Source organism: Anser cygnoides, unplaced genomic scaffold (assembly GCF_040182565.1).
Source record: "Anser cygnoides isolate HZ-2024a breed goose unplaced genomic scaffold, Taihu_goose_T2T_genome scaffold_44_1, whole genome shotgun sequence".
Lineage (NCBI taxonomy): Eukaryota > Metazoa > Chordata > Aves > Anseriformes > Anatidae > Anser > Anser cygnoides.
Window position 1 is genome coordinate 308,400 of NW_027103068.1, and position 12,311 is coordinate 320,710.

The following is a 12,311-nucleotide window of genomic DNA, read 5'->3' on the forward strand; positions in this document are numbered from 1 at the left end:
GTGGTAGGCAGCTAAGCATCACACTCTCCGCAAGCAGTACATAGGAATTGGAAGGGCAGAAGTTAGAAAATTCATAGGCTAAGATAAAGAAATAAACAAATAAAACAATATAAAACCTAGTGATGTAATGTAATTTTTCATTACCAGCTGACTAATGAACAGTTACATTGCACTTTCAGGAGCTTGGAGAAACCGGCAAACACTGCATGTAGAAGAGAAATGCAGAAATCTAAGAGCTTAGATGGGGGAATCCTAACTCCTTTTTTAACTGCACTAGTAACAGTGGATAATCTGTCTTTGGTGAGGCAGCTACTGGCTAGGGCATTGTTATCGTCATCCAGTTGTCACAAATGCTCAAGCTTGCACGGATGAGGAGTAAAAACACATTGATATGGAAAATAATAATAATAATTAAAAAAAAAAAAAAATCCTTGTCACCCAACCAAGTCCCAGATCAAGAAATGACAGAGAAAATAACAGGGCCTCTACAAGCGCAGGAGGCAATAATCCTCTAATAATCATACTCATTTAAATGGATTAACTGAATAATCCAACATTTCTGGTGTTTCTTTTATACTTCAAACTTTGCTTTTCTTCATACCCATTTTTCTTACAACATTCAGAAAGAAAAACTAAGGATTTTTTTTTTCTTTGTACTGGACTTACCACAGTGCATTTTTCTATGATTCTTTATGCATGCCTTGTAATTTAAACAAAGCCTTGACAAATGCTCCACCAAAATGTAGTCATTACAGGCTTTTCATGTTCTCTTAGTTGAGAATAAATAATATTAAAAGATACTTTGCTTCAAACTTCACTTTTTTTCTCTACTCTTAGACACTGCATTTTTGTCTCATTACTTACTCTTTTTTATTTATTTTTTTCTTTTCAGGTTTTCCTGTTTTGTTCCACAGTACTACTCTCTGGATTTGATAATTACTGATGTCCTAAGACATTGCTGTCTCTCCTCTAGTCCACCCTGACACACTGAAAAAGAACCTTGACTCTACAGGCCATTTGATTCAAATTTTCCTTCTACACTGTCTCCAAAGGGACAGGGATTAAGACTGGGCGGATAACAGGTGTGACTACCCCTTCTTCTCTTTTAGGTAAAAATGGGTAAAACCTTTCTGCATGTTCCTTTCCAAGGCTTATAGGGATTTTCACTATGACGTTCATCTGCTCTGCTTCATAAAATTTGACTTGTGCTTCCTCCAAGTCCAGAAGCACACCAATCACAGTGCAACTCATATCCTTCTTCTCAATCTTTCTGTTTCCCTTGCTAGAGAATAACTCTCCCTGGGATCTGTGCAGAGCCCAGAAGTCCTCACCAGCAATTGTCCCTTCCTCCTCTTGCCCCTCTTTCTCCCTCACGACCCCCAGCACCCAGTCCTGCTGCTGGCCCACCTCCACCTCCCAGTAGTGTTTCCCAGATGCAAACCCTTCCTTCCCCACCAGGACAGGGACTGTGGAGGGACTGTTCAGGCCAGCAGGCTCAGATGAGGTGTCCTCAACTTTTGGAGCCCCCGGCACTGGGAGCTCTAGGACTCGGCAGTCAGGATTCACAGTAATGAAAACTGGAGGAGAAAACAAGAAGAATCCAATGAGCAGAGCCACTCAGGGACCTGTCTCTGCAGGGGACTATGGGTTGAAGCCTTTGAGGGTCTGAGCAGTCCTGGTGTGATTCAACAAAGAATTGAAACATTCCCCCAAACAGGGCATGCAACAGTCACTGAGGAACCAACAGGCACCTTTCAAGCTCTCATAGCCATGTACTCTCTCGGGGTGTAAATCTAGGCAACTCTCTCTCTCTTCACTCACTTCACAATAAATTTCTTGCTTTCTCTTTTCCATGTGGCCATGAATCCTTTCTGGAATGGTGTCCACACGCAGCCTTTTACTTTGACACTTCTCAGCAACTCCTTTTCTCTGTCTTCCCAACTGCCCCATCCTAGCCTCATTTCCTTTTAACCAATCCAGGTGATGGCATGTCCCAGTGACTCCATCTCAACCTACCAGTCTCTAAAGTCATGACATTTTCACTTCAGGGTAACTTGGACAGATGGAAACACAATTTTCACACCCTTTTTCCTGTTAAATTACCTGCATGGCTCCGGGCTTCCCAGAAATCTGCAGAATGGAAAGAAACAGTAGGGTTGTAACATCCTATTAGGCAGTTAGATACTTGTATTGGGTTTACATAGCAAGGTTTTGGTAGTGGGGGGCTGCAGGGTTGGCTTCTATGAGAAGAGTCCAGAAGCTACCCCATGTTAGATAAGAGACGGTTTTAGGCAGCTCCAAAAGGGACCCACTGCTGGTCAGTGCCAAGCCAAAAAGCAATGTTTTTAGCACCTCTGTGAGAGCAAATTCTTCTGCTTATTAGTAGTTTTTAGTGACTTACCCAGCTCAGCTTTCAGTTGACCTGGAAGGGAAAGATATTCCTGTCACTAACAATTTTTTCTTTTTCCCTTTTCACAATAGTTTTACTAAATAGGACAACACCAAAATATGGAAGAGGAAAGAATTCTGAAACCTGGTGAGAAACATTTTTATTCATGTTATTTCAATACCAGTGTCGGTGGTATTTTTTCAGCTACACATTCAGGGATGGCATAGACACACTCACCTGAAAACTTGGATTATTGTTTCTAAGCTTGACAGGAATATAACGTTTATATAAGATGTGTTGCCTTACCAAAGCGGTCTTTGAGTTTTGATTTTGCTAAAAGAGAAGAGCATAAATGACTGAGGTAAAAAATCAAGGAAACAACAGCAGATGTTTGTAAGAAAGACAGTAGAGTTATATCCCCAGCTGTTCATTCTGGGAACAGTGCATATAATTACATGGGAGGCTTCTGTCACTAAACTTAGAATCACAGAATCACTGAATGGTATAAGTTGGAAGAGACTTGAAAGATCATCTAACTACAACCCCCCTGCCGTGGGCAGGGACACCTCCCACTAGAATAGGCTGATCAAAGCTGCATCCAACCCAGTCTTAAACACTTCCAGGGATGGGGAACCCACAACTTCTCTGGGCAACCTCTTCCAGTGCCTAACCACCCTTACAGGAAATAATTTCTTCCTAACATCTAATCTAAACCTACCCTCTTTTAGTTTAAAACCATTAATTCTTGTCCAGTCACTACATTCCCTGATAAAAAGTCCCTCTCCAGGGGATTTGCAGGGTACAAGTAATTACTTTTCCTTTTTTTTTTCCTCCCATAACATGAGAAGAGGGGAAGGATAGAATAAAAAGCTGAACAGAAATTTGTAGTTGTTTCCAAGCGAAACCATAGGGAAGAGAAATAACCTTAAAGGGAGGTAAGTGGACCGTGAGCAGAGCAATAGCACTGGTGCAACAGTTCCTGCACAGAGGTAGAGAGGTAAATATCATCTGTCCTTTTGCCATGTAAGCACCTCTGAAAACATTTCTGAGAAACTATTCAGACTAAAACCAAGCTAACTATATAAAGCAGCTTATTTCATTGTGGCTTGACTGCATCCATTCCCAATGAATTTTTTTAAGAAAATGAGATTTACCTCTTCGATTTGTGGCTTTCTCTTGTTCTAAACAGTTCAGCACATAGAATGAAAGAAATAACAGAGATGGAGTAGTTATTGGAGGTAAGCTGGAAGTTAAAAGTTACTAAGCGAACTTTTATACTTTATATATACGGACTTTCCATAAAGGTTCACTTTAAACTTGTGTCACTTCTGTGAAAAACACACTTTCTTTTCAAGTATTTCACAGGTTAGCACACAACATTTATTTTCTAAAAAAAAAAAAAAAAGTAAACGTGTCAGATTGTGCCTGGAGATTTTCACATGAATATAATCCATTTCTGTTGAGTCTTGTGTCTAATTTTAAATGCATAAGCACATTAAAGACTGCTATCAAGCCCAATAATCAGACCAAAATCAACCAACAAACAAAAAAAGAAACAGAACCCCCCCCCCCAACAGACATGTCTTCAATACATAGGTTTTATATGCAATGAACAACAACAACAAAAAAAAATCTTACCTAACATTGACTTCAGTTGTTCATTTTCTAGAAAAGACAGTACACAGATATCAGTGTAATCTCTGTGACAGAGTGGCTTAATGAACTCAACAATATAAATACACAAACTGTAAAACCATATAGTATGTGTATCCTTAAAGCTTGGCTGCTTTCATTGCACTGTCAGCTTCTTTAATTAGGTGTAAGGCCAGAGGGAATCCAACAATATAACCCATGAATGTATCACTAAATTTTAACCTTATTTTATTCAGATAACTCATTTTTTTAAACAGGGTGGAAACAAGACATATTTGTGCTGCTAGTAGATGTCTTCCTTCAAAACCTGTTTAGCTTATGCCTTAATTGACTAGTTTAAGAGGGGTATTCAGATGCATAAGCACGTAGTATATTTGAGATGCCCTGAGGTATCCTAAGTGGCATATAGATGTCTCTCTAAAAGAGCTCTGGTCTCCTGTAGGTGAGTATATGCTCCCAGTGGATATCCATTGAAACATTAAAATTGGATATAACATTGAAAAGGGCTGCTACTCCACAACTACTGTTTTGAAAATCAACATGCATTCAAATATTGTTTCCCTGAATTTATGTCTTTCAGACTTCGTAACAGCCTAACATCATTTCAAAAGCAAAGAGGTTTTACCTTCTTCCATCTTTGTCTTCATTTTTACTGAAAAACAAAAGAAATATGATCATAATGCTAGTTATTCATGTAAACCTCACTTATCCTACAACAGTGAAATTTATGTGTGAACAGAACTAACTGAGGTTCAAACTTGAATTTAGTTTAACCTAAAAAATTTCCCAAGGCTTCTTGTTCTTCCAGAGAACTCTTTTTTTTGTTTGTTTGTTTGTTTGTTTTTTTTAACCAAGGCATGCTTCATTTCTAATGGAGTTCAACAACAAATAAGATAGCATCTTGAGACACTCGGTCCTTCCTAGGTGTCATTTGTCACAACTGCAGCCCAACTAAGGTTCATAGACAGGGAATAAATATTTTCTGATCCAGTGGATATGTCTAGCCTCAATTGCCAACTATGTCAGGGAGCAGGACCACAAGTACCTCAGGATAAAATTGTTCATTCAGTCCATTTTTTAGAATAGACCCTGGTATGTTTATGGCATGAGTCTATTAGTTCTCTCCCAAACAATAAGCAGTTTTTTTCTGTGTGACAGCATGAGCCTAGGGCTATTGCCAGCAGGTAGTTTGACTGTGGATACTCAAGTATATTTTTAAGTACAGATATAGCTCATGAACACCAACTAGATATATTCAAAGAAAACTTGCTTCCTGCGTGTAAAGTCTTCTGGAAGGCCTTGGTTTGGATCCTTGAATTGCTGTTAGTTTTGGGTTCGTTATTTAGTTTTTAGTTTTGTTTGTTTGTTTTTTTAATCTTTTAAAGACGTGGAGGAATGATTCTGATCCCTTAATTAACTCTTGAATGATTAAACAGGAATCTTGGATATGAATGAGATGGCAGGGAATGCCAGTCAGCTCTGTTGAAGCAGACTGTTTATAAAGCACAGATGAAAAAGCTCGTGCAGGGTATTATTGCAGTGTGGTGCAAAGGTAAGCTGGAAAGCTATAAAACAGTTGGCTACAACTAGGATTTCTAATTAGTCCTTTAATATTTCTGCTAGTTAAGTTCTAATAACACGTACACTGTACAAAGTATCATAATTGTCGTAATCATCATCTTTATTTCTTACCTGCTTTAATTGTTTTCTTGTGGTTACCTGGTTAACAAAACAAACAAATAAATAAACAAAATTCTACGATTTTTGTAGAGTAATAGTGAGGGTAAACAGTTCCCTGTTTTGTCTCTCATGTTGTCGGTAACTCTCTGGATTTATGTCCCCAATAATTACAGAAAGGGGCCCACAAGTAGTTTAGTACACAGAGCTATTCTTGTCAGACCTGACACTGTCTGACCTAAGGACATACAATTTGCATTCCTCCTTGTTAAGCCCATGTGCTTTCCCACACCTTTTTTGTTCCATTTCCTGAATACAGTCATTGAATAATCACTGGTGATTTTGATTGCGTGCTTTTATTACAATCATAGATTTCAATATGAACTGTTGTGATATTTCTATACATTGACTGAGAAAACATATGAAGAAATACTTACTTCTCAGTTTACAAAATACAGTGGAGATTAGGACCGTGATAAAACATAAAATTACCAGGTAGACAATCAGCCATTTTGAAATTGAGGGAAAGAAAATCTCTGTAAAAATGACCAAAAGGAGTTGTATTATATTAATGAGTAAAATATAAAGATATTTGTAACTCAGGATGTAGCCAATACATCTGAGGAGATGATGAATTTGTATTTTGCTTGAATTTTCCTGGTAATGTTGCTGAAGAACAACATTCAGAAAGAATCAAATTCAAATTCAAACTCTCCCTCAGAAGTAAATTGGGGTTATTCTTTCTGTGGGTACCAGATTTGAACGTATGAAGGAGATATCTGAGATAGGTAGACTGGTTTGCGCAGTTCATGAAAGACAAGAAAGACAAGAAAAACAGTTATACTGTCTCTCATTTTCTTTTTTTTTTTTTCCACAGATGTGTTGCACTTCATAATAAACTGAGTATAAAGCAGGTGATGGAAAGAAGGAAGAAACCATCACCCCTGGGCAAGAGAGGCACATTCACTCTGGATATAATTGTGAAATTAATATCTGACCCATCCTGCAAACTAAGATGCATAAGTCTGGAAGAGTAATATTTAAGACAATTCTCTATTATGTTGATTTTATTGTCTCATTACAGATATCTCCACATTCAGCGTTATAGGATTTCTTAATGCCATCATGTGAAGGAGTTTACTCACATACTTCTTCAAGAGCACTACACTTCACTCTAGTTCCCTTTCCAGCCTACACATTGGCTTTGTGGTGGTGAAGTTCTTTTGGGGGTCCAACCCTATGAGACTTGCTTGAGACTACCTGATGCCTGTCTATATACCCAGGAAAAAGAGATGTATTAAGTGCTACAGAGTACAGGGAAGCATGATATTATATCCACCCTATAATGATTACACAGTAATGTACATGTTTAAAACAGCAAAGATAAACACATAGAATAAAAATATTTGTGAGGTGTTGAAACTATCACATTAATACTTCTGACTGTACCTTTTAATTATTTATTTTATTTTATTATTATTTTATTATTTTTTTTATTTTTTATTATTTTTTTATTTATTATTTTTTATTTTTTATTTTAGCTTTTTCACAGCTACGGGCTGTGAAACCCACATGTACACACCTTGTTAAATTGCCAGGTAACATATTTCTGGATAATAAAATCTTGTGGAATGTTCAGTCGTAGCTAAGGAAATGCGTCTTTTTAAAATGTGCATACAGTTGGATTTTTAATTAATTTTAATTCAGCTCCAGTAGTTGACTTCCCTAAATCTGAAGAAGGGAATATAGAAAGTATCTGGGCCCTTCTTTGAAGAAGAAAATGATTTATTGTGTGCGGTTGATGGTTGTGCAATAAACTAGAAATAAAGGTGTAGGAAGACTGCAGGTCTCATGAACTTCTTCCAGTACTCATTCTGGGACTACACTTTTGGGCTAGCTCACAACATAAAAATGGGACCTATATCATTTTGTCTATCTTTTTAATCTTACAAGCAGGTGACTATTGCGCTCACTCACCTGAAATCAGAATTCTGGACTCACTCGTTGTCTTTAGCAGATTATTGACTATCCTGCAGGAGACTTCCATGTCAGATCCAGGCTTTAGGTTCATGGAAGTTATGACTCTGTAAAGGCCTGAAGGCATCATCATCACCTTTGTGGACGATTGTTCCTTCCGGACCTGTCCTTGGCCATCCAGCCAAATCACCTCAGGTTTAGGAAACCATCCATCTGCATGGCAGGTGAGGCCAATGCTCTGTTTCATGTAACTTCTCATGGAAATGGAAGGCACACCACCTTTAGCTAAGGAAAAAACATAAGTATTCTCTATTTCAAACACTACCAAGAATGGGAAATTGCCTGTTTTATAAGGACATCACTCATTCAACACTTACATACGTGTGTGTGTATATATATATATATATTTGTATGGAAGCACATGGAAAGACTTTTCTGAATTTGAACTTTGACAGAAACTTGGGCCCGGAAGTTACTTTCATCATGGTTAGCAATTCAGTGACTTTCAGATTAAGAATAAGGAATAACTTAATGGAGATTATGGTAGAGAGGGCTAGCTAGGGACTGCTATTCCTGAATGACGTTGCCAGTGGAACGTATTAGAGGATTAAGCTATTTATTTCAAATAAAATTCTACTGACATAGTACTGATGAAGTCTGCAGTGAAAAATAAATAAATAAATAAATAAATGTCATATTGTTTATAATCAGGAACTCAGATGACTAACATGCAGTGTTACTTAGATGTTAAACCTTTGTTTCATCTAGAATGAGCAAAGAAGACATCTTCTGAAAAATTTGGCTGCAATGTGAAATGCCACTACTGCTATTTAGTAGAAATTGGCTCCTGTGTAACAAGGAGAAATGTGTCCAATTCGAAGCAAACCACATTAACTGAAGCTACCAGTGAAAATGATGTCTATTAATGTACTGAAATGGAAATATGAGCAGTGAAGACTTACCCACTACTTTGTTTCCCTGCTGTGTGCAAACAGCAAGGGAAGCAGTGAGATATTGGGATGGAACCAATTGATTATACTGACCATAGAGAGAGCCTGGGCAATAAGATCATAAATGGTCAACTACATGCTAGAAACTTGAATTTATCTGGATAACTGCAGAGTTCCCTGAACTCTAGGCTTCCATTGAGTGTGAAGGGAGGTTGTACTCCCAAGTCACATACAGATGCAAGTGTTTGGCTACCTAAATGCAGGTATCTCAAGCTGGAGCTAAATCTTACCTCAAATAATCTGATGTAGGCATTAATTGAGAGAAAGTTAAATCAAACACATTCTTACATGAGGACAGTTTATCAGTCAAATTATATTAAAATTATATTTCCCTCATTCAGTGATGGATATATATGTCTCTGTTCAGTGCTTCATCTTTGAATAAAATGAGAGATAGAATTGCCACTGACCTGCTACCTTCAGTTCAATCAACGCATCATGGTACTCATCATTGAAAGAGACCACGCAAGTATATGATCCTTTGTCAGAACTCCTGATGTTCTTCAAGAGCAGAGACATGTTTCCAGCCCCAAATTCACTATGAAAGAATTCTGTTCTGCCTTGATATTTCTCATCTTGCTTTTCCTTTTGAGTTTTTCCATCATATGTGCTCACAGGTATTTTTTGAGACTGTTCATTAAATATCCACTGGACAGAGAATATCTCAGGAATGTTCTCTGCTACCACATAGCAAGGCAGAACCACTCCTTCTCCGATGACTCCAATGACGGAACTATTAGGAGGATAGCTAATAAATTGATCTGTGTAGAGAGAAAATAGCAGCTGTTTTTGTTTGTCCATATCACATTTTACATGGAAGTACATCAGACAATGAATAGAACTAATATCGCTATCAACAGGAGAGGAATCCAGAAGAAAAATAAAAAATAATGTGGCAGAGAACTTAGATGAATAATGTTCATATCATCTGAGGCTCATAGAGTTTCAGTACTTTGAACATGAGCTTAAGTAAGTTCATGGCCATTAAGTCATGGCTATCGAGAAGTCATGGAAAAAAAGGTGAAAACTGAAAAAAAAAAGAGAAGACTGTAAAAAGTAATACAGGATGCAAGATCTATTTAAAAGAAATACAAAGGTGGGATTCATTCGCCCAGACTATGGTACCTTGTATAATTTGAAGTGTCATAGGGTGTCTAACACATTCACATGGTGCTATGGTGCTGGCAGATGTGACCTGCAACAGATCTTCACTCACGTGAAGCAGTAGCTAGAGGAGAGACAAAGTGCCTAGAATGATGCTGTACATTTCTATGTTGGCACCTGAAACATGTGATAATTTAAGTCTTCTATGACTTGTAAGTTCCCTTCGAAATGAATGGGCAGAAACAGGCGACTTCAGAGATCAGATAATCACAGACTTCATTGAAAGACCAGTGGCTCTTTGGTCTGGATATTTTCTTTGAATGTCAAATTCTAGGGTCACTATAGTGAACTTAGATGTGCAATTTTCATATGTCTAAAAATATAAAAGATGAATCTCACACAAGAAAAAAAATATATCTTTGAAAGGGAGGAAAAGGAAAGAAACAGGAAACTTTTTTTTTAGATTCCATTGCAATGGGCAATGAATTGTGTCCTAGATGCTGAGCTTGCATGCAAACACCTGCTTGTTGAGAACTAAGCATAAGCAGATAAATCTATGAGCTAAACTGAGAATCTTGGGCATAATTTATTTGGCTACACCTGGTTGTCTAGTACTGAATTACCCTGGAACATCCCACCTGGCCTCCATTCACCTGTCTTGAGGGTTATGAGTCTCCTTCTGCCTGATCTTGTCTTCCAGCCTACACAGAGGTCTCAGACCTTAAGGTCTCAACCTTAACACAAACCAGACTGTACCAGGGTCATACTTGTGTGTTTCAAGTCTCTGATGTCATCCAAGTTAAAAGGAAATAGAAGAGACAGACTTATTATTTTTTACTTTTACAGTTTTGTGAACTGAGGAAAAAATTAAGCTGTTTGATTAAATATATTTGAAGTTGAACTATTCTTACCTGTAATTAGGCATGATATGTGTTGAAAAGTCAGTATATGAATAGCTGTCAACCACTGAAGGGTGGAACCCATCATCATGCTGGTTTCCTAATCATCAACAGGACCAAAAGTAAAGCTTCCAGATGAAACTCCTGTGTGACTCCTTTGGTCTCTTCACATGTTCAATGCAAAATAACAAGCATAAATGCAGATGTAACACAATAGGAAAATACATGAATAAAGATTCAGGCAATGCACTGGATGATGTCAAAGGCAAAGAGGATTGCAGGGCATCTTTGCTTTAGACATCAGCCTGTTAAATTTAACTACCTACACTAAATGGTGCAAAAGAAATATACTCCTTGCCTGCTCTGTTCAGCTGTCCATACTTACCTTTGTCTTCCAGAAACTCTATTACCTTCACCAACATATTTTTTTCTTCCTTTCAGTTAGGTGTTAAAAGTATTTCATTTTGTCTTTTGATACTAGCAAACTGCTCTTTTTTTATTCTCTCTTTCTTAATGAAAAACAAAACAAAACTACCCCTGTGGATAAATTCCTAGGGAAAAAAAATGTTACTATACTAATCTCCCTGTTGAATTCCATCAGCATTTTAAAGAGAAACTTGTGATTTAATACATGTGGCTTTTTCCAGCTTCCTCCAAAGATCTTGATTTTCTAAGTCACCATTGAACTAATCCATACTCAGCACGCTTACAGCATGCTACACCAGGCAGGTTCATTCCTGTCAGTGCAACCTGTTAAATCCACAACAGTTAATTCAAGTATCATTGTAGATGCAGGGGATTTTTCTTTATGGATTTAGTGAAAATATAATCTCTTACCTGAATAGTAAGAACCTTAAGACTTCTGTAGGGGGGTTGGTTGCGGTGAACCTTTGTCCTCATATCTTTATTACCACTGAAACTTGTGATTGCATTTTCAACATCCAATAGGGCTAGAGGGGCTTGACCAGCCTGACTGGGGAAAAGTTAAATGTCAAAATTCATGCTGAGACACCAAAATAGCTTCATGCTTCCCAGCTGATCTCTATACTGCTAAGTGGAACAAGGTGGGGATATTCCTCCTTGCGCTCCTGTGCAAATTGATTCTCTTAGCAACCAGCATTTAGCAATAAGACTTAGAAGTATGTAATGAACAAGTTAGTACATTGTGTTTTCCCTTCCCTTCCCTTTCCTTTCCTTTTCAGCACATGTTTAAGAATTGCCCTCTGTTTGCAGACATACCTGTATCTTGGTAGCATTATGATACTATGATTCTATCATTTTTTCTCATACAGATCTTCTTGTGTCCTGTTCAAGATCAGGAAACAATTTAACAATTTCAGTTGGACTTTCTTCTCATTTTTATACTTCAGCTTTCCTGACTGTTGGTCATCCTGTCAACAAGCATTTAGTGCTCTCAGGAGGAGACTGCTTTCTCTCTTTCTATATCCAGATTATATAGAAGATTCCTGAAAAATGGATGTCCTAGAACTGCTATGTGTGGCAGTAGAATAGAAAGGTGTTTTGTTTTGTTTCGTTTTGTTTTTTTGGGGGGAAGCTTCTTTCCATATTTCCTGTTTTCCATCATGGAAATATAAGAACTAC

General features: G+C 37.6%; 1 protein-coding gene across 3 annotated transcripts; it reads right to left on the reverse strand.

Moving 5' to 3' along the window:
* Positions 1-756: 756 nt before the first annotated feature.
* Positions 757-11,923, reverse strand: LOC136789319 (butyrophilin subfamily 3 member A2-like). Of its 3 annotated transcripts, XM_066989357.1 has the most exons (13): positions 11,547-11,922; positions 10,722-10,873; positions 9,117-9,467; positions 7,697-7,981; positions 6,157-6,255; positions 5,735-5,761; positions 4,668-4,694; positions 4,028-4,054; positions 3,544-3,570; positions 2,696-2,722; positions 2,402-2,422; positions 2,104-2,130; positions 757-1,577 (listed from the first exon to the last, which is right to left on the reverse strand). In XM_066989357.1, exons 2-13 carry the CDS (start codon positions 10,798-10,800, stop codon positions 1,036-1,038), a joined length of 1,539 nt encoding a protein of 512 aa, XP_066845458.1. In that variant the 5' UTR covers positions 10,801-10,873; positions 11,547-11,922; the 3' UTR covers positions 757-1,035. The 3 variants fall into 3 exon arrangements, with proteins under 3 accessions (XP_066845458.1, XP_066845460.1, XP_066845459.1); XM_066989359.1 differs by lacking the exon at positions 6,157-6,255 and having other exon boundaries at positions 11,547-11,923; XM_066989358.1 differs by lacking the exon at positions 11,547-11,922 and having other exon boundaries at positions 10,722-11,274.
* Positions 11,924-12,311: the final 388 nt, after the last annotated feature.